Here is a 25,788-nt window from a genome sequence, read left to right on the forward strand (position 1 = left end):
TGAGCTGTTTCCTGGACAGTGCTAAGCCCACTGCTGACGGACATAGAGCTTGGCAGGATACATCATTAGTCCACTACTCTTCTCCGATCAACCCAGGCCCAGCTATTTGGAGGCCAACGCTCTTTAGACAGCACCCTTGGTGCAAAGAGCTAGTTTCTGCCTCGCTGGAGCCCGTGGGGACATAGCAGGTCAGGCCCATCCCTGTGACACCGGCAGATCTCCTGCCCTCGTGGTGGTGGTAATGGAGCTGTTTGAATCCACAGCAGGCACAGGGGAGATTGTCTCTTGCCTAGAAAATACGCAGCTAGCCTGGATCTCTGTGTTTATGTAGCAACAGGGGACTATTGTTCTGCGAAAGCAGGCTGTTATGCTGACATGACTTCCTTGTTATTTAGTTTGGTTAAATAACTCAACTCCCCTTTACCTTCTTCCCGCACAGCAGGCTGCAGACTACACAGCATAAGCAGTTAAAGCAAAGCACTACGGCCTCATTATCATGCTGCTTTCTATTCAAGGACTCTACCTCTGTTCCCCTCACCCGCTGCGTGCTGCCTTTATTGCTCCACCCTGCCTCATTAGCAGTGTCTCAGCCTTGCCCCATCTGGCTGTCACCCTAACCACCTTCCTCCTCTCCTGAGTCTCCCCGTTATTGACAGCCCCTGGGAAAACACAGGGTTCGCGCTAAGAGCCACTAAGAGAGATTTCAGCCACAGTTACGCTCCAAACCCTAGCAGCAACCACCATAAGCAAATGCTCAGGTGCAACAAAGCGTGGGCAGAGTTAGGAGAAGGGGTGTAAGCGCGTGCATGCAGCTAGCACTTGTGCCGAGGGTCTAACAAATAATGACAAGTTAGAGGCAAGTGCCAGCTCTTCTTAGGAACATGTCTCTTGCTGCGATCAAAACTGCTGGACTGTAATGATAACTCTACCTGAAGCCTCTCGAGAAGGCAGGGGTGGGATCGCGTCTGCTGCTGCTTCTAAATGGCATGGGTCTTGCCAGCTGCTGCTTCACCACCATTTTCTTACTCCCCGAAGGGTGCAAAGGATGCAAACCGCAGAGGATGCGGCACGGGACCTGCTGAGCTGGCAGTCTCCTATAATTGAGACAATTTAGCCAGCAGGACTGCGTAAGGATGTGCGGCACTGCCCTGTTGTCTCCCGGTTTATCCTCCGGGATGGGCTAGCTCTGCGGGAGGCAGAAGCCAACTCATTTGGCAAAGCTTTCATTTCTTTTCTCTGCTTTGCTAGAATGCACCAGGTGCTGCACCTGCTTCTGTGTGCCTGTGGGGGTGAGTGTGCGCTTGCTTATACGTCGCACAGCTGCATGCGTATGTATACGTACTCACGTACACATAAACCTATGTATCTATATGCTTGTTCAGCAGATGCATATGTGGCATATATACCCATTTACACTTCTGTGTAGCATGGCTTAAGATACAACTTGTGACTTTTACTCATAGCACTTTTCATAGCACTCTGTTAGCTGAGTGCAATGAAAAGAAAACACATTCCCTCCCTCCTAATACACTTAGGAAAAAAACCCTTTCCTTTCAGTTGCGGCACTACTTTTCACCTCTGTTGCTCTGCGATGGCAGCCCTGGCTTGGCCTCTCTGTCAGGTAATTTTCTCAGAGACCTGTGTTACTCCCCCTTTCCTAAGTCTCACAGTATTTTGTGCTTGGAGTTTACAAACCCCGTTCCTAGGCTCTGCAGAGCTGAATCAACCTACTGGCTCACTAATGCTGCAAAACATGGTCCTGCCTCCCAACTCCTCATATCCACAGATGTGCGATATGGCTTCCCCTCTTGCATGGGCTCTGGTGCTTGCTGAGCCCTTCCATGCACTCATTCAGCTCAGTACAACAAAAGAAAACTGTTTGGGGTCCTTTTTGCGGGTGGGTGGTAAAGCTGGGTTACTTTTTCACCGGTTTAGCAGGTTGAACTGGCTCAGCGGGTTGTCCACCCAGTACCAGAATAAGGGAAAAAACAAAAGCATGTGGCAGAGAGCGGGGTGAGCAAAAGGAGTGGGGAGGAAGGGATGGCAGCAAGCTATTCCATCAGTTGTATCATCAAACTGTACCCGAGTACCCTCTCTGCAAACATATTCCATATTGCTGTTGGAGACAGGTTCTTGGGTAAGACAGACCTTTGGTATGGCCATTTTTATGTTGTTGTAAACTCAGTCTCCAGGAGTGAGAGGTATAAATCTCTCTACCTACAGCAGGCAATCCTGCAGCTATGTCCTTTAAGGAAGATCACTAGCTATCTATTCATACAGCTCAAGGGAGCTGCTTTTGTATTTTAATGCATCTTCTATCTATGGCATTGACAACTAAGGCACTCGGTCTCTCCGAGAGTTTTTCAGTGCTGGCTGAGATTTCCTGGAATGGTAGTCACCCATTTTTCTCTATTGCTAAACTGTTCTTTCACATCATTTTGCAAGCTCCCCTTCTGCCCTCCACCTCGGGCAAGGCTGCCAGGGCCTCATTATTAACTCTCTGGTTGTTTCTTCACTCCTGGCTGCCATTCTTTTTTGTGCTGCAATGGGACACTGAGGAACCATTGCTGTATCTGCCTCCCTAATGGGATGTTGCCCTACAGTGAGCTTGTCCTCTATTTAAAAAAGAAATAAAATCTCCGATTCTGGGGATGAAAACCACTCCCAAGTATTTGAGTATCTATCTGCTGTACCACGCAAAAACTTGGCACTGCTTTATTTTTCTGCCTGGGTGTGTGGCTGGGAGTGTACATTACCTGTTATTTCAGCTACTGTGTGACAACTACAGCATTTTTTTCACCTGGGCTTGTAGGATTTTTCAGCTGCTCTCTTTATCTTTGTGAGTCTGGGTACTTTTCACTTATTTCCTCCCTGATTTCTTAACCTTAGAAATACCAGCTGTAGTCTGCCTGACTTTATTTTTTTTTCTCTCTCTCTTTCTCTCTTCCACATGAACTAGAAGAAGAACAGAGATTTCCTGAAACAATATGAAGCAATTGCACACTGAAGAAATACAGATTAATTAGGCAACAAAAATGAAAGTTAGAAACAGTCTGCTGAAAATCACTGAATCTCTCTTAGCTCCTGCACCTCCATTCTTCTGGCTCTTGTGAAGTTCTCTAGCATTTTCCAGCATAAATAGGCCTTCAATTTCTAAGGTAAAAATGATAAACAAAATCCAACAACTTGAAAGAAGGAAAGTTTTCTTCATACATAAAAAGGAGGCTAAAATAGGACCCTTGCTGTTGCAAGTCATCTTTAATAGCTGCCACATTTCCTCCTGGAATAGTTAATGGCAACTTCGCAAGATCTCCCCGGGTCTCTTACAGGTTCTGCCACTCATTTTACGACCATGGGTAAACCATTTCTTCACTCTGTACCTTAGTTTCCTGCTGAAAAATGGTGCTAATAACACACACCCATTTCTAAATAACTTGTGATGTTAAAATATTCATTGCTAGCAAGTCCTTTGAGATCCTTTGAGGTGAAGTTCTGAACTCATACAAAATGCTTTTCTAGCAAAACCAACCCCCCAGCTAAAATCACGTGTGCATACATACATTATTGAATTTCATCTTATATTTTGTTTCAGTGATGCATTCCAGCTCATCTGTGTAACAGGAACCAACAGAGAGGGCCAAATTTAGAATTCAGCCACAAATAATGGATTCTAAACTTAGCATTATATTAATATCAGCAAGAACAAATCTGGAGTATTTGAAAATTGTGTTCCAGATTGCTGCCTGAGGATTTTTTTTTGAATCTCATGACAGTCACAAGACCAGGGTGGGTGAAAAGACTTTCAAAGTAGAAATTTGCTTTGTGTGCTGCAATGCTACGGGAAATCAAATATATGTTCTTTTACGATAATATCTGTTCTTTAGAAAAAAACTTACACGAATACATCCAAATGTTGCAAAAATTCAAACTGCCATGAAATAAATCCAGAGGTGGTGAAGAAAGAATGCCAATGGATTTACCCTTTTGCACTACATCTGTTAAAAAGTAACCAAACCAAAACATTGTTTTTCTGAGGGTTTGATTAATCTGACCACACGTAGCAGAAACTAGACTAAACTCCGTCGGGTACTGAGACTACTTTACACAGCTTATTTTTTTTCTATTTAAAAGAACATGCAGGTCACAGCCTGAGTGTTTTAATTCAGTTTGGGGCTGTCACAGGAATACAGCCCTAAGTCACTTTTGTGTTTATGTGTCCATTGATGTGAGTGGGTCATTCTGCTGCAGTCTATTTCTGGTGGCAATAACAATGTGTGGTCCAAGTCGAGCTCAAGTTTTGGACCTGGCATTGGGAACTGCATTTTGAATAAGCCACAGTTTGTACATGTGCATGGATGGTAGATGAGGGGCAGCGGCTCTGTTCAGGGTCAGGTCTGAATCAACTGCAAAATTCCGAACCAGCAGGTAACTCTGCTCTGGAGTTTTGTCTAGTCCCAACTTCTGTCTGTTTACACTTACTATGACAAACTCAGTAATTGAAAGGTAGCAGAATGAGATCCAAGGAATTTTATTCCATATTTCATCTGCTGATTACCTTTTCCCCCACATTCCCTATGGTATGCCCCTTTAAATCATTCTGTCTTTCCCTACTTCTTTCCCTTCCATTTTCAAACTCATTTCTCTTTTTCTTGACTTTTTCTTGTTCTCCTCAGGCTCGGTGGCTAGTTCTCTCCATCTCTCTGAATTACTTGTCATTTCTCAGCTGTCACGGACCCTCTGAGCCCTGGCCTTCTGTCTCCTTATTAAAAGGGCTGTCATTCTAAAGGGTTTTTTGTTTCCAGCTTTAAAACAAACATGTTTTTATTATTTTAACAAAATCTGACTTCGGCAAAGAAAGTCAATCAAAGGGCTTGACTGTAAACCTTTTAATTTGGCTGTGTTTCTGTTTCACGGCAAGTATGAACATGTAGGTATCTGAAGCAGAGTGCTGAAAAGCCAGTTTATGGCTGGAGGTTTTGGGGGGGTGGGGGTGGCAAGTGGATGCTTTCCTGAGTTTTGGTCACCGTGTGCTTCCTACAGAGCCTGGTCCTTGTGAGAGCGATCTGGACCTCCCTTTCCCCTCTCCCATACTTACTGTAAAGGTATAGGCTGGCATTTGTGACTCCCAGCTTGTTGGCAGCCACGCAGGTGTAGTTCCCGTAGTGTTCCTCAGTGACGTTGGCCACCATCAGCAGAGACTGGCTTCCCGTGCTCTTTATCTCCAGACCGTTGGCACTGTTTATCCTGGGAAGACAGGAGAAGAGGTGTGTAGTGCAATGGCAATTGTGTTTTGGGAAGGAAATCACTGCCCAGCAGGCAGTGAACCAAAGTCATTCAGCCCAGCTAGCAGGTGAGGATGGAGGGAGGCACGAAGGAGACGTGAGAAGAAAGAGACCAAAGAAGGCATTGATTTAAAGCAGGAGCAGGGAGTGAAAGGAAGAAGGAGCGCAGTGGGGTGAAATGACACGAGTAAAGCAGTGGAGAAGCAAGAAAAGCCAAGGGAAAGGCAGGAAGCCTTCATCCAGCACCGACTAACACTTGGAAATGAACACACCACAGCCAGTTGAGGGCTAGTCCGTACTTGAACAAAAGGTTTTTAGTGAAACACACCAATTCATGTGTTCCAGTATGTGCATATACCAAAGCTGAGTCACCCATGAGCCTGTGCACATGGCTCAGATTAAAAACCAGGATAGTAACACAACCTTCTTAATGCCCGGTAAATGCTCAGGTGTAAGGGATAGATCCTTTTTCTCTTCTCATTTTCTCTTTTATGCAAATCTGGGTGGCTCAGGTCACACAGATGGGGGAATCTTACACCTCAGCAACTCCTTCCCCTAGATGAGGGCACCTAGAGTGGCATTACCTACTTGGTGACTAACACTGCCTAATTTTTTTGTCTGTATCATGGGCTATTTAATGCATGAACATCATCAGGAAGAAAGCACTATTGATGTCTTAATTGTGTATTGGCCCGTAACTGACTTAAAGGCAAGAGCTCCATCCTTTGCACTTTCTTCAGCATCCCCAGCGCAGAGAGGGACTGCCTCCTCCAGCCCTGACCGTGCTGGCTCTGCCGAGTCTGATGGGACCATCGTGACTTATGTGGATTGTGAAGAGTAATTTGTTTGAGAAGAAGAGTTGGGGAGGACGATAGGTGATTCTCTAAGGATCCTCTATTGAGTGGACTGAAAAGGGGAGGAGGGAAGAGGCGAGCTAAAGGTCTTACCTGGTATCATCTCTGTACCACTCGAAATCAGGCGTGGGGACTGCTGACGCCTCGCACCGGAGTAAGGCTTGTCGTCCCGTGGCCGCTTCATTGCTCTTGGACTCTGTGATGGTGGGAGGGTCTGCAGGAACGAAACACATGGTCACTTCACGCACTTCCAGGTGGAACGATACAGTGAAACTATGTCAGGGTTGGTTTCCTCATGCAAACCATTCGGGTCGGTGGAGGCCCACGACTCCTTCTGGCTGTGGCACACGCTCCCCTCTGCTCCTCTGGAGAATAATGCCTGCTCTTTGAACTCTCCCTAATACACCGTGTTAGCATCACGCGTGCTTCTCTTCAGCAACACTGAATGAAGTTCTGTCATAAATGCATAGGCATACACAGGCAGAGCTAAGGTTAATGATGGACTTCTGTAATTTATGAATATTTACCTGTGGATCTCTAGTGCACATGGGCTCATCAGGGAGAAGAAGATGAGAGAAAGACTTCATCAAGGGTAAAGGATGACAGCAAAAGTAAAAGGAATAAAGGAGGAATTTAATACTAGCATGAATTTTTTTTTCCATATAACCTCTGTGTCTAATGTCAAAACTACAATAAGAAAGGACTGAGGCAACATGTCTGAGACAGAAATACATTCATGGCTTAAAAGGGAAGAGCTCTAGCAGGAGCTGTGGGTGAAACTTTGAGAGCCAGACCACTTGTTGAGATGCTTCCCTTAGGTGTCTAAGGTGACAAATCCTGCCCAAACCTTCCTGGACATCACGTTTTGTCACAGGCTCCAAGCGGGCTTGCTCGGGATTGCTCTGCGTGAAGCTTGCCCTCAGCCCAGCATGGTGCTCCCACCTTTGCTTACTTTGAAGCTTGAGAGTTGTGCCAGGGGCAAAGAAAACTTGGGAACCATATCGGTGTGCTCCGCTGGAGCTAGGTCTTAGTGCTGGCTGGGTGCCGAGTAGGGTAGGCACCGGCATCTTCAATCCCAGCCCCATGTTCAAAATGTTAAGTGACAAGCTTTACATGTTAAAAGGCAGAATTATTTCCACCTGGCTGCTGAGAGGGATCAGGGAATAAGTGCCTTGTCTCTCATCACTAATACTTGCATACCCTGAGATTACGGGGCTGCAACTCAGGCAGCTACTTTGCCGAAACTCAAGTTACCATAAAGCACACTCTGTGTGTACAGAGTACAGCTCCGCCGTCTGTATCCGTCCCAGCACGGAAAGGCCAAAAAAAAGAATCAAAATGGATTGTGTCAGTCAAAGAAAAAAAATAATTCTGTCTGGAAAATGAATGGAAAGAAGTTTGTTTGTGAACACATTAGCCATCTCAATGTGATCCCTTTCCTGACCTTAATCGGGATTTTATGCAGGGCTTTAGGGATATTGCAGTGCGCCCTCTAACATCATAAATATTAATAAGTGTACATAAATAGGATCCTACATTCAAAGGCTGTGGGTTCACGTAAATATTTTAATTTGGAAAGGAGGAGGGGTAATAAAAGGATAGTGAAGGTGATTTTTTAAGCATCCTTCTTCGATTTTCTGGTTCGAGCAGTATATCTTCTTGCTGCCTGCAGCGAGACAAACTTTTTCCATTTCACTGCATCCAGCACAAGAGGTGAGCCACAAAATGAACAAGCACCTTTCTATGGGCCTAGAAAATGGCCTTGGCAGGCGTGTGCTCCCCGGGCTGCTGCCAGCCCCTCGCTCTGAGCCATCCCTGCCTTAGCCACCCTCCTCCGCTTTTTAAAGGACAGAGCCCAGAGGGGCGGCCAGCCCGTTGTACTCAGAAAGCAGCCGCTTTATGTTTAGCTGTTTTGCTGCTGGGGATGCCAGGAGTGGGTTCCCTTTAGCTGTTTGCCCCCCCCAACACTCTTCCCCAGGCCTCAGTTTCCCTGTCTGTGATGTGCAAGGGCCATTACTCGGGAAGCCTGAAGGTGGTAGTGTGAGACCAAAGCAAAGCGAGGACGCTCTCTCCTGCAGTCCGGGCTGACAAGCTACGTGCTCCACAGCATCAGCAGATGATAAGTGATGGCCAGGAAGCTCCCGAGGTTGGGCAGGTCCCATTTTTCAAACTTGCTGTAGTTTTCCCACTTTCTGCTGCTTGTGGTATAGTTTAAGGAAGCAAGATAAGGCAAGATGTATGCAAATGTCTAGCTGTCATTCCCCAAACAGGACTGATTTTTTTTCCTGTGCATGGCCCTCATAACCTCTTAGATTTTTTCCCTTTGTTTCAAAAAAAAAAAAAGATCTGTCCCTAAGGAATTTATAAGTTGCTTGCATTACAAATTAGGCCACATAATAATATTACAGTACTCTTACGACATTATATTTTCATACATTCCAACAGTAAAAATGTTTAAGATCTTACTGTAGCATAGTTATTATGAGTTGAAACTAAGTCAAAACCAAACATTCTGACTTTATACAAACAATCTGTTTCAACCACGTTAAAAGCATCATTGAAATTATGTTTCACAGAAATATTTGAAAATATTAATTGGTTCTTATGGAATGTCTTGGGTTTATAAACTCAGCTGTTTTTGACAGGAAAAAACCCTCAACAGTTTTACTGCAGAAAATCTGCTACTACAGTTTCACATTAATGCTAAATTTGGCCCATAAAGCAGCTGGTATTAAACCACTGCCACCCAATTTCTCAGAGAATTATAAAGAAGTCTGTGGATTCTGAAGATGCTGCAGGGAGCCTATAACCTTGACTTCTAAGCAAGACAGACAAGTTGATCTGATGTGATGGCCCAAAGGGAAAGAAAGAGACAAAGAGCAAGAATGGTATTAAAAAGTGGTAAAATCACCTGTGGTGGCAAATTAGACTGGGATGGGCTGAAGCACTTGCTGCCGTCAGCTCTCTGCCCTAACCCACTCCTTGAGGGTGCTATCCGTGAATCAATGCCATGCATATGCACCCTGAAACATGTCTGTAACCATCTCCAGTTTCAGGTTAAGTTAATATTCTGGTGCGTAAACTGAAGAAGGTCAGGAGACGATATACCTCCCATTCATCCATCCCTGCTGCAGAGGTATTAGCTTCCAAGCAAGGAAACAGAGCGGGTAGATGGGGATATTCACTGTAAATCACTCCAGTGCCAAATACGAGCCATACAAATATGGAGGTGGACATATACACATGTAGGATTATAAAAGTAACAGCAGTCTGAAATATCTTGTGTCACTGTGAGAGGAGCATGCCAGCAGAGCGAAGCGGACATTTGTCTAAGCATGTATGGGCGATGGGATCCATGCCCCACTCGTACAGTCGCGGATGTAAGCCCCATGGCCAACTGTGCCTCCTGGTGTTTTTAGGTGGATTGCCGTATCCTTTGGTCTAGCCTCCTCCTGTATTGCATTGGTGCACGGAGGGTCTCTTTAAGAGGGCTTTATGCTAATGACCTGAAATCAGCATAAAAGTCAAGTTTTTGCACCCTCTCATTAACACATGCCTCTATTGCATGTCCCCCAGGCCCCTGGGCTGTGATACCCACGTAGGCACTGCTGAGATGGCTGGGTGCAGGCAGGCGTGTGTTTGCTCTGAGCCAGCTGAACCCTCCCTTATCTCTCCTTGCTGCCTTGCTGAAGCTTCTCTTCACGCTACTGTTCTCCCGAATATCAATGAGTGAAAACAAGGCATCGCCAGTGTTTCTGAGGGGAGAGATGGGAGCAACTCACAGCTCCTGTCTTTTTTTTTTCTCTCTCTCTCTCCCTTTCTTTTCTTATGTATTACCAGGTTTAAAGCACAAACTATACCCTATGATAAGTGTCTGATTGCAGATAGTTACCTCAGCGTCTCCCCCCCATTTCAGATCACATACTATAAACCAGAAAGGCTTCTCTATTTATCCTAAAGTCACCCCTGCCTGTGGGCAAAGCTCTTCCCGTTGACCTGCTCCAGTTGCAATGTACTCACAGTTCACAGTGACCCGGACTTGCTTGACGTCTGCTGAAGCAACCTCGTTGGCAGCTTTGCATTCGTACTTGCCCGATTGCTCTCGCGTGATCCCTAGGATCTCCAGATACTCTTCCTCGCCTTCAAACTCTCTGCCTGGTGGGACAGAAAAATACAGATGGTGGCTCTGTTAGGCATTCAGATTTGGGAAGCCTTCTGCTTAATTGCTATGGAAGAACGATCACAACAGGGATTCTGCAAATAAACAACAGTCACGAGTAATTTTAAAGTATTTCAGAAGCCATATCAGCAAGATACTAGCCTTTTATGCAGTTACGGAAAACCTGGGTTCTGAAAATCTGGAAGGAAGCATACGAGCAGTACCAAAGCATTGCATCTCACAGGCTGTCCAGGCCAAGAAGCAGAATCTCTAGCACATGAGACCGGAGTAGGTTCACTGGTGTGGTGGCTGAGTACCAGGGCAGGTTAGTTGGCCTGTGGCCGATGGGCTGGTTCAGGGCTAACTGGGTCCTCAGATGCGGCGGTGTATTGTCAGCACCCTTTTCTCCACTGCAAAACTGTGAAAAATGTCTTTCTGACTCTCAGAGAAACCACCACCCTGAAGTGCCATCGATCAGATCGAGCTACCATTAAACACGGCCAAACTGAGAGAAACAAAGTGTAATTTGATCCGCAGAGACCAATAATCATCATGAATCCCTGATCTACTGTACATACAAAATGACATATTTAAACCGTGCTGCCTCGCTAACACAGTTTTGAAAGCAGTGACTTGAGCGTCGGGGTTACAGCCGGGGGCAGGAATCAGGGGAGGTCTGTGGCCTTGCTTTTAATTCACTGTATGACCTTGGGTGAGTCACTCCCTTGCTCTCCCTCTGTGAACGGCGGCTAATAGCCCCACTCTTCATCACCTCCTGGTCAGGGAAGGGCGGGGAGGTTAACCCCCGTAAAAAACACATTAGAATCGTTAGATGAAAGGTGCCAGGGAAGCATGAAATATTAGGATCAGTATATCTACCCTATTCCTTCAGAAAGCAAAGTAAGGCTCCTCCTGGAAAGAATCTGAACCGCACTGGCAGCAGTGTAAAGGGAGATGCTTCCCTTCTCCGAGAGGGCTGCAAGCACTGGTCTGCAGCATGCAAAGCCACAAGCCCCAGCTGAGTGCCTGTTTATGTTTAGAGAAAGCATCCCCCAACCCTCAAAGGGTAAAAGACAGATTTCCAGAAAAAAAAAAGGTCAGCCCACAAGGGCTCCCATTCAGGTTCCTCAGAGAGAGGTCAGATTTTCCAAAGCAACTCTCTGCCCAGAAGACATTTTCTGCTCAATAGGTGCCAAGCACTTCTGAAACCCTGCCCACTTCACGTGAGCGCTTAAGAGTTGTTTGATGGAGTTCAGATAGCGCCTGCGAGGACGGGGCTGTTGTCCTTGGCTCTGCGGCACTGCGTGAAAGCCGTGGGTAAGCCCTGCCTCTGGAGCTAAAGTTCCCGTGGAACGACCTGCGATGAATCCCACCACCCGGGCACAGGCTACCTGCAGCATGTTGGCCGGGTCGGGCCGGCCGCTCACACTGGCGATGCCATCTGCGTGCGTTTCCCTTCTGCATCAGAGACAGGGACTTCAGCAACTTCAAAATCTGCTTAGAACTCTGTCCCTCGCTTGATTATTTTTGCCTTTTCTGTTTTTTTTTCCCAGGCAATTTTCAGAACCATTCTAGGGGAAAACCACCCCCCGTCACGGAGACTCAGCGTGAAAACAGCAGCGTACCTATTAAACTCATGTAAAGACAAGGTTTCCCCTCTCTTTCAGCGGGGCTAACCAGCAGTCCCTTTTCCAGCTCCTACCAGATGTTCAGGTGAGCCGAAGTCTCATTGCTATGTCTAAAACTTACAACTGCTTTGAGGCAGGTTTTCGCATCCCCTAACAATCTGCTGAAGGGCCTTACCGCATGGCAGCAGTGTATTTTACAAGGTAGGGAGGCAAAGTTGGCTCCTGCTGCCCACCCGGTGTCCCGGGACGCGGCTTTCAATCCTCTGCTGTGTACTGGGGCTGCTGCTATGGAGAGTCAGTGGAAGCTGGGTGGGAATTTTAAAAGGTACTTTATGGCTGTAACTCACTAATGTTAGGGAACCTTAGCCCCTGTAGGACCAGAGTTAGGTCAGTCATAGTACTGGAAGGGACTTCGGTCACCACCTAACCCACTCCACAGCTTCAAGGCAGGACACATGGGTCATGTCAGGGAGACAGTCATCCTTGGCCCTCCAGCGGCACAGACTCTGCAGCCGCTCCAGATGATCTGTTCCTGTGCTTCGCTGTCCTTACCACTGGAGCAGTTTCCCTGAAGTTTGACCTGAGTCTCCCTTGCTGCAATTTAAAGCTATTATTTTTGTCTTAGCCACTATAGACAAAAAGAACAAATCATTCCTTCCTTCCCTGCAATAGCCTTTTATCAACTTTTAAATCACTTACGTTCCTCCTCAGTTGTCATCTTTTTTTTTTTTTTTTCCTGGCTGAACGTTGCCAGGGTCTTTCAACCTTCCTGTGTAGGTGAGGTTTTTTTTCAGACCCTTGATCATTCTTGTTCTTCCCTTTTAGACCTCTCTGACAAGTTCACATTTTTCTGGAAGTGCAATACCCCAAACCGAACACAGCATTTCAGATGAGGTGTTACCATGGCCGAACACAGATGAAGGATTGCATCGCAACTACTGCACCGTGCTGCTGTCTGTACAGCCAATACGTTGTTTGTGTTTTTGCCACAGCATGATTCATTTTTGGTTGGGAACTCTTTTAATTCCCAGATCTTCTTATCACATACTGCTACCTGCTAATAAGGCTCTTTGAAAATCCCACCCTCAATTTGAGCTGACAACCAACACTCCCCTCCTTTCACAGCAGCACTCCCAGTTGGTAGGTCAGCCAGTTGACTGGAAAGTTAATCAGACATCAGGGAAAGACTCACAAAGAAAAGGTTAAAACGTAATTTGCCTCTGCTTTGCAAATCATTTGCTCTGCAATTCTGCCTTGTTTATACACAGGGTTCATTCCAAGTGGGACTTGCTTCTCCTGCAATTTGCCCTTGTCAGAAGACTGTCACCGTAATGAAAAGAGGGTTGAGGGTGACTTAACCAGCTCTAATGGAGTGGCACCCTCATTAAGGGTGCTGTTAAGTCTGTCTGTCAGAGAACCACATCAATGGAGCTCCAAAGTATCCTAAAAGGGTGCATACTTTCCCAAGGGAAGATGTTTTTCAGCTTCTCCCCTGCATACATACATGCACTTAAAGTCTAAACCGTGTACCATGTCCAGCAGGAGAGCTTTCACAGCTACACACAACCCCTTCCCAAGACACGATGAGCTGCTGGTTTGCCCAGCGGAGCTCCCGGGGAATGACTGAGAGCGGGGACTTCTCTTTTAAAGGGCATGCCAAAGACATCCGTAGGCCTATTCAGCTCCTCGTTCCCCTGCTCCAGGACACAGATATGAGCATAACACTTCAGGGAAAGTTTCTGTGACGGTCTCTTGCTGAAATAGTGGTAGCACTGTTCTTGTCCCTGCACTGGTAACCTGTTTCAACCCTGGGCATCAACATTTTGCTACAAGAACTCAGCTGCTCTCACTTGCAAGACAGACCCTTTTGCTTGCAGCCCTGTCCCCTCTAAAAGTACACTAACAATTTCTAACAAAAAGCATTTATATAAAATTGAGGTGTCATAGTACAGATCAGGGAGAGGAAAGATGTATCACAGTGTGTTAGAAAAATGTCAGGTTGTGATATCTTGCACAGAGCTGTAGAGATGTTTTCACTAATTCACCTTGGCAGCCAGATTAGGTGAGTCATATTAACTCTAACCTCTAAGGCAAAAGGGGGGGAGCAGGAACAGAGCTTTACACACTGAGCAAATTTACAAATGTTTCCGCGCTGGAGCCAGCTTCGGCAGGGAGCTGATGGTTGTCACTATGCAGTTTATTGAAGTGGGGAGGGAGAAGGCTTGGACAATACTCTTTGGTACCAATAACAATCAACATGTTCTATTAGGTGAAGAGAGGGTCTGCCAGCTCCTGGCAAGCGAGCAACTCCATTCCCATTAAGAGAAGATGTTTGCCTTGAGCATGTTATCCAGGGATGAAATCCTGACCCTGCTGCCAAACCTTCCTTGCCGACAAGGGTTATCCTCTGGCTGTTTTGTCTGCTTCGGTACAACCCCTTTCCAGTGAGGGCCCTTCCAGGTTTCCCTGGAGGGGATGACTCCACATGCAGCGCAGCTCTTCTCATCCCAAAGCATCCCTTCCCATGACTCCAGGCAACCTTATTCCCTGAAGGTTTTTTTGCCTTTCGCACGTTCATAGTTAGCTTGGTTTGTTGCTGCAGCCCCGTTAAACACCGTCGTGCCAAGCTGTAGCTCCTTAACTCTGTCCCAGTAAATGAGAAAGAGGAGCTTTCTGCTCTGGAGGCTGGAGATAGAGAGTACGAGCCTGGGAGGCTTGACAATCAAACCAACAGGGAACGACCCCGAGCAGAGTGAGCCAGGCATCTGCCGCCGCTCGGAGCTGGCAGAGCCCTTTTTGCAGAGGGATCTGCAGCAGGCGGCTTTGATGTGTGCAGGAGGAAGGCTTTGAAGGCCCGCTTGCCTCAGCCACATTTCCTATCCCCTGCCTTCCTAATTGGACTCAGTAAAGTAAATAATGAACCCAAACAGCAAACCTGCTCGGCAATGCTAGCCCGCTGGCAAGCAGCCCCGCTCTCCCCCCACCCTTTGGAGATAGCCTTGTACAACCCCATGGGCTCTGCATATTGTCTCCTGTTGACGTGCACACCTGCCTGTGCCCTCACATACATATATGAGATATCTATATAACACATATATATAATCTTCTGTGTTTTATCTATTATGTATTTTAAATATTTATATACATATAAATCCCACTGCGTGTGCAGAAACACAGACTTACACCCTCCCCACGTATTTATGGGTCCTTCCCACCTCCGCCCAAACGGCCCCTTGCACTGCCACGCACCATCACTCTTTCCTCAAAGGCTAAACTCTGCCTTTCTAGAATTGACGCACGCTCAGAAGAAACCCCACCTGTACTGCGTGCAGACAGCTCTTTCAGGTAGTCAAGGGACCAGCGATGCCTTCAGCCACGTGTTCTACCAGAGAGGTCTTTCCCGTCATGCCCTAGTTCCTTACATCTCCAAAGGAGAAGCTAGTCTGCAGAGGCAGCAGCCACATTTTGCTCCGTCCTCTCCTGTTTGTGCATCCAACTCTTGGCTCCTGCTCGTGCAGAATCTTACTTTAGTTGTCTTTTTTTGTTTTTAATACTGTTGTGGTCTTAAACTAAACTGAAGTTCAGAGCCACTGAAAGTTATCTGTTTGCATTTGGTATGTGGAGAAAGAGCTCAGATATCCTGCTTCTATGTTTGTTTTCCTTCCAAGCCTCTTTGTAGTTGTGAAGAGGGGAGAGCAGAAGGGGTTATGCATCTTTGTTGGGCCCTCCTCTGCCTAAAACAAGATGCAAGGAGATAAAAAAGATTGCAAATCAATAAATGCTATTTGAAGTCTTTTTGTGTGTAGCAACTTCCAATGCTGAACGGCAGTTTTTGTTCTCTCTGCACTCTCCATTTATTGTTTAAGGTTTTGCTCACCTAACTTTCCTCCTTCCTTCTGCACCTTACGTTCCCTAGGAACAGGCTTCTGAAAGACAAAAATAGATAAGGGAGCCTTTGACATAACTTTTTTGTTTTACTTCCAGCTGGGATTGTTTTGTTTTGTTTTTTTTTAAATTCAAAACTTTGAAGTTTTCGTCTGTCAGTCTCTGTCTCCTCAGCCATCAGAGATTCCAATGAGCTTGGCATTTTTTTTCTGTCCCTTAGTTGAAGAGGCTTGTTTTTAGCAAAAAGATCAGTGGAGAGCAGCAGATGGTGGATGAGCAAAGGGACAGCTAGTGCTACAATGCTACAGTGAGGAGGGAAGGCAGACAAACTAGCGTGGCATGGGAAGTGGTGAAAATGGGGAGAGCTTGAGAGCGAGAGAGAAACAGATGGAGAAAAAATAGAGGGGGAATGAAGAGACGGACAGTGGCTGAGAGAGAAATGCAAACAAAGTGAGATTCTTCGGTGACTGAGAAAAAGAGAGCCTGGTAGTCAGCTACTGACAAAGAGAAACGAACTGAGACAGAGCGAGTGAGAAAGACGGGAGGTGAGACAGCGGCAAACAGAGAGATGTACGGCATGGAGAGAGGCACAGACATCCCTTCTGTAAAGGGAGCCATGAAATAACAACTGCCAGAGGGACGGGAACAGAGGGGTCACATGTAGTAAGGCAGTAATTACTCTGTTTAAGCAGCAAGGCACAGCAGGGTATTTATTGTTTAAGCTGGCCTCATGCCTCCCATGCCCTTAGGTCTGTAGCTATTACACATAAACCAAAAAACTAGTGCAGTGCCAGGGAGGGCTCTGGCCTGGCTCTGGCTTCATGAATGAGAATGAGTCAGATTAGGAGGAAACACTCTGGCATGGTTTCCCCTGGCGTTCACAGGACCTTGCTCATCAGCAATCGCGTTTTCTCCTTACGTGCAAAGCTGGCTGCCGTGCCTCCCGAGCCAAGGACGGTGCCCGAGGAGCTCGCCGGCTGGGCCAGCACGAGCACCCGCTGGCACGGCCGGGGTTAAGAAAGCCTGCGGTTTTCATCGGGACTTTCTCCCCAAACCCCACGCATCTAGCATGCAAATCAAACCTTCCAGGTTACGAGCAGCCTCCCCAGACTGAACGATGTCTCCGTGCTCTCTCTCGAGGGACAGCGCTGACCAAACCCAGCGGGAGAGACCACTTGGGATGACTCGCCGTCGCTGACGTCTCTGCTCAGGAGCTGGAAGCCAAGAGCTGACAGCTCGGACGCAGCTTGCATCCCGGCCGTGGGTGCCTGTCAGTGGGGGCTGTCTGCTTGAAGCAGCCGCAGCAGGTCTGCTGCTTCTCTGAATTTCCACTCCCTCTTCACTCCTATTCATAAATGACCACTAAAGGTCACCAGACAGAACCCGGACCGTGGGCACGGAGCTGGTGTGCAATATAGCACTGCATCTCAGCAACTGACCAGATTTCCCATTCAAAATCCACATGTGAACACAAGAAAGAAAGGGAACCGCCCCCCTGAAAAAAAATCCAGCCCTGCTTCAGGTCAAAGCCTTCTGTTTGACCAGTGGTTTTCTTCTGCTCTTTGCTGAACCAGAAGAAGGAATTAATGTTCTGCCTCAACTTGAGATAGAATTTAAAAAAAAAAAAAAAAAAATTCATGTCAAAGAAAATGATTTTTTTTTTTAACTTTTTTTTCAAAATTACTTACTGAATTTTACCCAAATTTGCGAACACTTTTTTAACGAACACAAACAGCATTTTTTGGACAGACGAAATGCTCTTGAGCAAAACTTGGCTGTGATGCCAATGTGCAAAGTAAATTATGAACCATGAGGTAAATTAAGTCATCTAATGTCACAGCTACAATATTATACTCCCTAAATGTTGCATGCTGCAACGTGAGTTGTCATGACTATGCTACCAAACATCAAGCCTTAATTCTACTGCCAAGAAAATGACAGATAAACATGAGCAAACCAATAGTTGCACAGTTTCTGCGTCCCCAAATCTCTGCCTGGTGCCTTTTGGAGGTTACTTTACAACAACATTGAGGCAGAAGACGTCAGCAGCTAGATGAATCACTGAGATGACACCAGATCTTTGAGTGTCTTAAGAAGACAGGAGTTGGTAAGTCCTCAGGGCTGAGGGGACCATGCTGGAGCAGCTAATAAAATGGAGGTTGACAACAGGAGGTCCGAGAAGGAATTCTCAGCCTAGGCACAGGGGTTATTCAATGTGCAGACGTCGATGGCGGCACACCACCCTCTCGCTCCCAGCAGCGCAGTCAGCTCTGTGAGGAGCTACAAAAAGAGGATGGGGCAGTGGTTGCCCCTGGCGAGAGGAACAGCAGAGGGGCCAGGAAATCAACTGGTGCTTGTTTCCCACTGTGTTAAGCACAAGAAAGTAACGCAAGCCAAGAGCTGATGCAGGGGACTGGGTTTTCTTGCATGTCGTGGAAATCTATGAGAGGCAATTAAAATACAACAGCAAGCAGTCAACCGATACAGTCTCCGGTGACTGTCAGCTGGTTTCCTCTCATTTGGCCTCATGTACTGCTTTCCCTGCAAGTTCTCCCATTTTTGACAAAGCACTCGTGCTATCATCGTTATACAGTTTGAAGACAAGTTCTTCCTCACAGACCCAAGACCAAAGAAAAGATCAACAGCAACAAGTCCCATCTGGGGCAAGTTCCACAAGAAGCCTGACTGAACCATATCATTTCTGTCCTGCCAGTGAAGAGCAGGGATGGACAGCAATGTAGACCCTACTTTAATTCCACAAATACTTATCTCAGTCCCAAACCTTAGGGAAATCTCATGTGATGACGCTCAGTGGTACCAACTGTGCCAGTCTGTCAATCTAGGAACTATAGGGTTGGTCTGTGCCTGGTGGCATCTTTAAAAATCCTTGTTATGTTCCTTACAAGAGTCTTGTGTCTCCCATAGAGCAAGACATGCTCAATATACTATTGTGCAAGAATCAAGAGGCTCGCTTTTGTAGGCATCCATGAAAATGTTGCCCTGTTTTCAAATATAATGGGTTTGTTCCCTTCTGGTTTATGTCCGCTCATACTTCTTGGGATGAGGGGGTAAGAATGAACCCAGAACTTCAACCTAACTTAGAAATTAGCAAACAAACAAACAAACAAAACCCCTCCAGAGATTCAACTTAGTCCACAGAATTCCATCCTTTTATGTCCGAAACTTGGAAGTAGGCTTGAGAAATTACAAATTGGCCCAAATTTACTTGAAATGGGAAAGAACATTACCTTAGAAGCTTACACATTGCTGTGGCTCCTTCTCTGCAAGCTGGAGCCAAATATTTCATGGCCAGATCACACAGCACCTGAATCTCCTGTGCTTCTGCAAGATGGCAATTCTTGTAGCTCATCCCCATTTTCAGTGAGGCTACTCGGAACACCGAGTTCACAACTAAAACCTAAAGACCGGGATTTCTGTATCAGCCTGGATCTTGCCACTGATCTTTTACACAGCTATAGTTTTCAACTGAGGAAATGAGGTCAAAGAGTTAAGCCACCCCTCAGCAAGATTTACCCTTTCAAAAACATGTCAGTGTGTTGTGATGCCTGGCGCCAATATTTGTATAGGTGGATTAGCTCCTTGAAAAATCGTTTTGTTTGCCTTTCTGTTGACCACTCTCCTTGCTGCAATGTTTCTCAATTAGATCCAGCACAGCCACTGCCTGACACCATCCCCCATATCTGCTCCTGGTGGAAGGAGCAAAGGGGATATTCACCAGGGAGCACAACAAGGGATGAGGAGCTGAGGCTAAATGGCTGGATTTAGGATTGAGCAGGCATGAAGCATTGCCAGGTATCAAGGCAAGGATCAGAGAGGTTTTGAGGCAGGGTGGGGTGTGCTGGGAAGATGCTGTCTGGGCTCACACGCTGCAGGGACTTTTGATCAATTGGGCTGGCTCCTGTGATATTATCATCTGAGGTATCTGCTGTTGATTCATAGTGATAGTGGTCCAGATAAATGATTGCTTCAGTCCAGGATATTTAATTCCTATGCTGTTAGCCACTCCCTTGCTTTCTAAAAAATAAGGACTCTCTCTCTCTCTCAAACTTGCAAGGCACTGACTCAAAGGAGGAGGAAGGCATTTGCTCAGTGACGAATATTGCAGCTTGTACAGTCCTACAGAGGAAGCAAGCAGAGAGGAAATATGGACCCTGATTTTGAGCTCTTTTAGCTCCCTGATGCAACTCCTACCATTGCAAGCGCAGCTGCTGGTCATCAGCACTACTGCAAATCATGGCTGTGAGGCAGGGTCTCTTCATCAGAGATATGGGAAAAAGAGCAGGGGGCACCAGAAAGGGAGAATGCAGAAAACGATGAGTAGAAGAAACAGTTTCAAAACAACTCCTTTCTGACTTCTTCCAGCTTACCCCTTAAGTTTAGGAAGGGGTCTGAGGACAAACCAAAAAGATATTTCATTGCTTTTCTCCCAATTCCCTAATACTCTTTCTTGTTGTAATGCTTACAGAAAAATTCCAACAATTGTAACGCTGCTGGCATGAGAAGACCATGGCCACTCATGTCAACCAAAAGTGTCTCACTGGGCTTCACCTCTCTGTATCCACCTCTTACTGTCATGGACAGGAATCCACTTACTTCTCCCCTCCCAACTCCCCAAACACATTTTTCTCCTCTGGGAAGAGAAACGTCTTGCTCTAACAAGAGCCCCTAGCTCCTACAGAAGCCAGAGGCAGCCCAAATACCCAAGAAAGCATGAAAAGCCATCCATTTTATGTTGAGGACTCGTTGGCTCCCTTCTGCAAAGCTCCTGAAGAGGCAGGGATTTCATTACAGTGCCTTTGCAACTGCACACCGGCGAGAGTTTTACTGTAACTGAAACAGCAGTTGTTCTAATTAAACCAACACAGAGCAGGCCACCTTAATCACTGGCATGTTTTCATCTTCCTTGAGGAGTGAGGGGAAGAGGAATCAGAACCGATAAGAGAGAGGGAAGAAGGGGAAATTTGCTGAGTCCATTTGCTCCCGGTTCCTCAATTTAGAGCACTAAGGGATGTCTCTCATCTCTGTAAAGATTAATGTGAGCTTCTGATGGCATGTTTTATTAAGTGGTTATATAATAATTAATGCTTGAAAGCACGGTTTGCAAAAGCCACTAAATGCTTTAACAGGACAAGACCCAGTGGCTTTCAATGGCATTTGTGCTTGCGAGTCACTCAGGTACACCGGAAAACTTCACCTCTACTCCCTTATTCAAATCAGTGCCTCATCTACTCCATCAGCACGACCTTGCCAGGCTGCACGGAAGAAACTAGGGGCAAGGGTGAAAACCACGAGCCCTCTAGGGAGAGGGTCTGTGTCTCCTCAACCTTGGGTGGAGGGAGGAGGTGCCAGCAGCACACGGCCTGAGCGAGAAATCCATCAGCTGAGGAGCAAGTACCCAGACACCAAGGACACCTGAGGAAATAACAGCACGCTAATTCCCGTCCTGACTCTCCCAAAGCCTGCAACAGGGAGGCACATCCGTCCCTGAGACGAGGCACGCCGGCAGGCCAGGTAGAAATGCTGCTGGCAAGCTAGGAGGCCAGTGGGCCAAAGCTTAATAGGAAAACAGCAGTGATTTGTCTCCACCACTATTTATGTTTCAAGCACATGACAGGCTGTCAGTGGAAGTGAGTGCTGCTAAATTTACTGCTTCTCAGATCTCTGCCACAGTTGCATACTTGACAAGTCACTTCATTTGAAGGGCTAGGTGTTGGGCTGGACTTGCCTCCCCCATGCTCTCCTTCAGTGAAAGCTACAAACCAGCTGTCTTTACACCGCAAACTCTTTCCCTTGCGGGCTATATTATCAGGGTATGAGTTTAGAGAAGAGGGACGTTCCCGGTGTGTTCATTTTTAACCCTGATACACGCCAGTCTTGTTCTGGACCACTTGACTGCAGATGTGTGTCTGACAGGACACCGAACTAATAACAGCTGGGTTATAGGTCTGGGCGTTTGGAGACGGAGAACGTGAGAGCGCGGTGAGCACCGGCGAGTACGAGCTGGGCACGTGGGCGAGAGCTGCCGAGCATCGTAAGGAGAGCAGTGCGAAAGCTTGTGGGGATGCGAGAGGAAATGCAGGTGGGTGAAGGAGTACACGGGAATTAGACTCTGCACGCGTGTGTGCCTGTGTACGAGTGGTGGAAAAAATACACGGGGAAGCAGGGGCGTGGGACTGGAAGTATGACAGAGCGTTAACGTGAGGGTGTGCACAGGAGAAGGCTGGCAGGCGGGGAGAGGGGGCGAGAGGACGAGCGCAGGGGTCTGCCTTCGGAGGACTGCAGTTCGGAGCATCCTTTGCCTCTGCTGTCCTGAGTGTTGCATGGTGCCTGCATCCACGCAGCCTCATGCACGCCTGTGACAAAGTACCTTTTGGCAGGTGGGAGAAGAGAAGAGGCCTCATTAATGGCTGAAACCCTATAATAGCTGGTTTCAAACATTCCTGGAAAGCGGCAGAAAGAGAGTGAGGCTGCCGTTTGATGATGTGGGCCATAAGAAACTCCAAACCTTCCCTTTTTTTAATTTTTCTTTCTAACTTGTCCATACTGCACTACAAACACCTTGTTGAAGGGCTCTGGTCTTACCTGCTGCTCCCCACTTTACACAGCTGTGCTGCTAGGCAGCACCACATCTTCTGAAATGCTCTCACTCTCCTTTTGGCCACAGATACCAAGACAAGGTTGTCAGGAATATGGTGTTACGAAAGACAGCCAAAGGGGACCGGGTACATCCTCCTGCCCCAACCACTCCTTTCCTTTCTTCTATATGCAGTGGAGCTCTGCTTTCTCCTGCACATTCTCTTGATCTCATGCACAAGATCTCTTCATTTTGTTCTCTCATGTGCACTCACTAAATTACACACGTGCATGCACACAAACACATAGCCCTACACAGCGTGCCACGCAGAAGCAGGACACATCGGCTTTTTTCCTGTCACAAGGGTGCAGGACGATTGCGATTCTCCACCAGCCCTTTAGGAATCTGCTCCGCTTGCTTTTCCAGCGGTGCAGGCCAGAGGCCCTTGTTCTGCAATTGCGCCGCATAGTTTATATGATTAAATGTAGCATCTGCAGCTACATTAGCTGGGCTAATAGTGACAAGCGCTATCAATCCTCGTACTTCAGCGAATAAACTGATCACCAGCTGGGGACAGAAATCTCCCCTTGTCTCTCATCACCATCTCATACAAACTGCATGCTTTATGTGGGTTTCAGGCCGCCGTACGCACAAACCAAGGCTGCAAATGGGCCGCTTCGCTCTCTCTCCTGGCAGTTTAGAGTGCTGCAACACGGGATTGTATTGACAGCAGGCATATTGACTGGCACCACAGTACCTAGCATCCAGACATCCCTCCTTTACTGCAGCACCTTCTCCTCTTTATCAGCTTTGCCACTGGAAGCATCTGCAATGGCTTGTCAATACTTTGTCCTCACCCTGCTGATCTGTGGATGCCAGTCACGCTGACAAAGATTGCCTCTTGAGAAGCCAAGAGCAGACGGAAGGCAACAGAGAGAGGCGGAGTTTGTGAGTTAGTGACTGACAAATAGTTTTGGGTATCTTCTATTCTTTCTTTGATTCAATGTATTCCAAGCAACATAACAGACATTTTTATGGGCGGCTTATCCAAGGCTGCTCTAAATTTTACTGGGGGTGGGGGAGACACACAACAATCGTGCCCTCCTACCTGGCCTCCAAGGACCAGATATTCATCCACAGTAATCATCCATGCCCCATGGATTGAGGTCCTCTGACACTTTTACTGGATAATAGTCCTGCTTAATAATCCAGCCATCCAATCGAATTCCTTTTTATCACCTCTCCAATACCAATACTCGGTCTGAGCACTCTGTATAGGCAAGGACTCAGTGGAAAAAAAAATAATCCTGCAACTTCTGACTATAATGTATAGAAATAATATTAAAAAAAAGGTTTTCAAACCCCCTCTCCCCAAACACTTATCTCCTTATTTCTCAGCTGCAATCAAAACTGCTATCCTTGTATTTCTAAGTCCGGCATTCCAAATGGGATGCTGGGTTTGATTAAAACAACTTTCTGGCTTACAGGTTATGTCAATATCCTGGTGGGATTTTATGCCACTAATCTCAGCAGTTTGCAATTGCAGAACAGTTGAAGGAGGGGAGGAATGTTAACTACATTAAAATGGCAAATTCACCTGCAGACTGTATTTTTTCACTGCTTCAGGAGCAGAAGGTCCCGAGATAATTTTCAGGCAGTATGAGCTTGCGTATACAGGGGAATGCAACAAGCAGGAAGGAGAGGAAAGAACAGAGAAGGAAGGAGAATGGAGAATAGGGGAAGAATTGGCAAGACAACAAAAAATTAAAAAAAAGTAGCATAAAGAAGATAGTTTGCGAGACACAAGTCTTCAGGACAAGGACAGAAAAGCAACTAGATAAGGAAATGAGACACAGAGCATGAGATATAGATGGAAGGTTGATTAAAAAAAAGCGAGGGGCTGCAGAAGGTTAGGGCAAGCAAGCAGAGCTCTGAGCAAGGTGAATCACCATGGGAAAGCAGCGGGGAACGTAGTTAGTGTTGGCTGGGAATACAACGTACAAGGGGGAACTGAGGCCTGAGTCTTTCAGATGTATCACAGTTATATTGATCTGTGGTAAACAATTTCACTGCTGACAGGCAGTACAAGGCTGTTGGCGGTATCACTGAGGGTCTCAGACACGTACATGGTGCGTATACCTGCACGAGACATACAAGTAGGAAGAGAGGTAGGTTCCCACGACCTTTGATAGCGAGGGCTTGGGACAGAGTGGGAACGTTTGGTGCTGACTCCTCCTCCTTACCTTCTGCCTGCTTCATCTCATGAAAGGCAGATAAAATACGCCATTAACTACCATCCCATTTCTAGACAAGTGCTTTCACTGCTACCTTCTCAAATACAGACAAGTCCTCTAGAAGGTCTCAGTTAATAAAATGCTCCAAGTCTGCGACTTACGGATCAAAAAGACAAGGAAGAAGCCATAGTCCCAACCCCCAAACAATCCCAGCACTGCAGGAAATCTAGAAGATAATCTCCAGTACTTTCCATGTAGCCCTGGAAGAGCTCCCACGCATTTCTTTCCCTCTTCTTCCCCCAGGCTCTCGCTGCGAACAAGCCCTGGTTTGCGTGGAGGCCAGCGTGGCTGCCAAGAGGCTCAGGGAGGAAAGAAACACTGTGAGCCTCTCCAGTTGCTCGTCACTGGGGTCCTTTGAGGTTTCGGTGCCCTCACTTGCAAATCCGTTCTGGCGGGCAAAGGCTCCTCACGTCTCCCACCTGCATCAGCTTGTCACGCAGCATTGCTGGGCCGCCTGATGCATGCACGGGAGGGTGCCCGTAAGCTGGGATGCTGCTGCAAGAGGGGATGGGGATGAAGCCCAGCCGGCTGGAGACCACGGCTCTGCTCCTAACGCAACATGAGAAACGGCCTTGCTGCTCCGCGATCTCCTGAACACGCAGCTTGCCCAAAGAGGCTCTCATCTGTCAGATGTAATGGGAAGGCTGAGGTCTGATATGAGGGGGAAGAGCTCTCCACTCAGATCTGAAAAATCCCAGCTTTTTCTACACCCCTCTTCTCTTCCAGCTGGAGGCACTTGTGGGGAGTCATGGGAGAGAGCTAGAAGAATGAGAAACTGAGATACCTATCCAGGTACTTCTTTACTTAACCCCAAACCTTCCTGAGCTCTTTCCAAACAGAAATTGGCTGAAGGTGACATATAACCCTCTGAATTTGAACCTCCTCGGGACATCTGTGTGTGCTGGCTATGTTAACTCATGCATCACTTGCTTAATGATTCAGGGATTTGACCACTTTAACTTGGAGCAGATAGCGTGTTGGAGGCAGGAAGGCTTGAATCCCCGTCTGTGTTTCTGTACACTCAGTCATCCACAAAAGTGGTTGATTTCTGCACTAGCCCAAAGGCAAGCTTGGCTCTTTTGATTAAGAAA

The 25,788-nt window shown here is 46.9% G+C and overlaps 1 protein-coding gene across 2 annotated transcripts in view; it reads right to left on the minus strand.

Moving 5' to 3' along the window:
- LSAMP (limbic system associated membrane protein) overlaps positions 1-25,788 on the minus strand; it is a 1,013,284-nt gene that overhangs the window by 25,604 nt on the left and 961,892 nt on the right. For both annotated transcript variants that reach the window (XM_075034369.1, XM_075034368.1), the window contains 3 exons: positions 10,157-10,291; positions 6,230-6,350; positions 5,096-5,244 (listed from right to left, as the gene is read on the minus strand). In XM_075034369.1, coding sequence (XP_074890470.1) covers positions 5,096-5,244; positions 6,230-6,350; positions 10,157-10,291 — 405 coding nt within the window. The remainder of the gene's footprint in view (positions 1-5,095; positions 5,245-6,229; positions 6,351-10,156; positions 10,292-25,788) is intronic.

The sequence above is a fragment of the Buteo buteo genome, chromosome 8 (assembly GCF_964188355.1).
Source record: "Buteo buteo chromosome 8, bButBut1.hap1.1, whole genome shotgun sequence".
Taxonomy (NCBI): domain Eukaryota; kingdom Metazoa; phylum Chordata; class Aves; order Accipitriformes; family Accipitridae; genus Buteo; species Buteo buteo.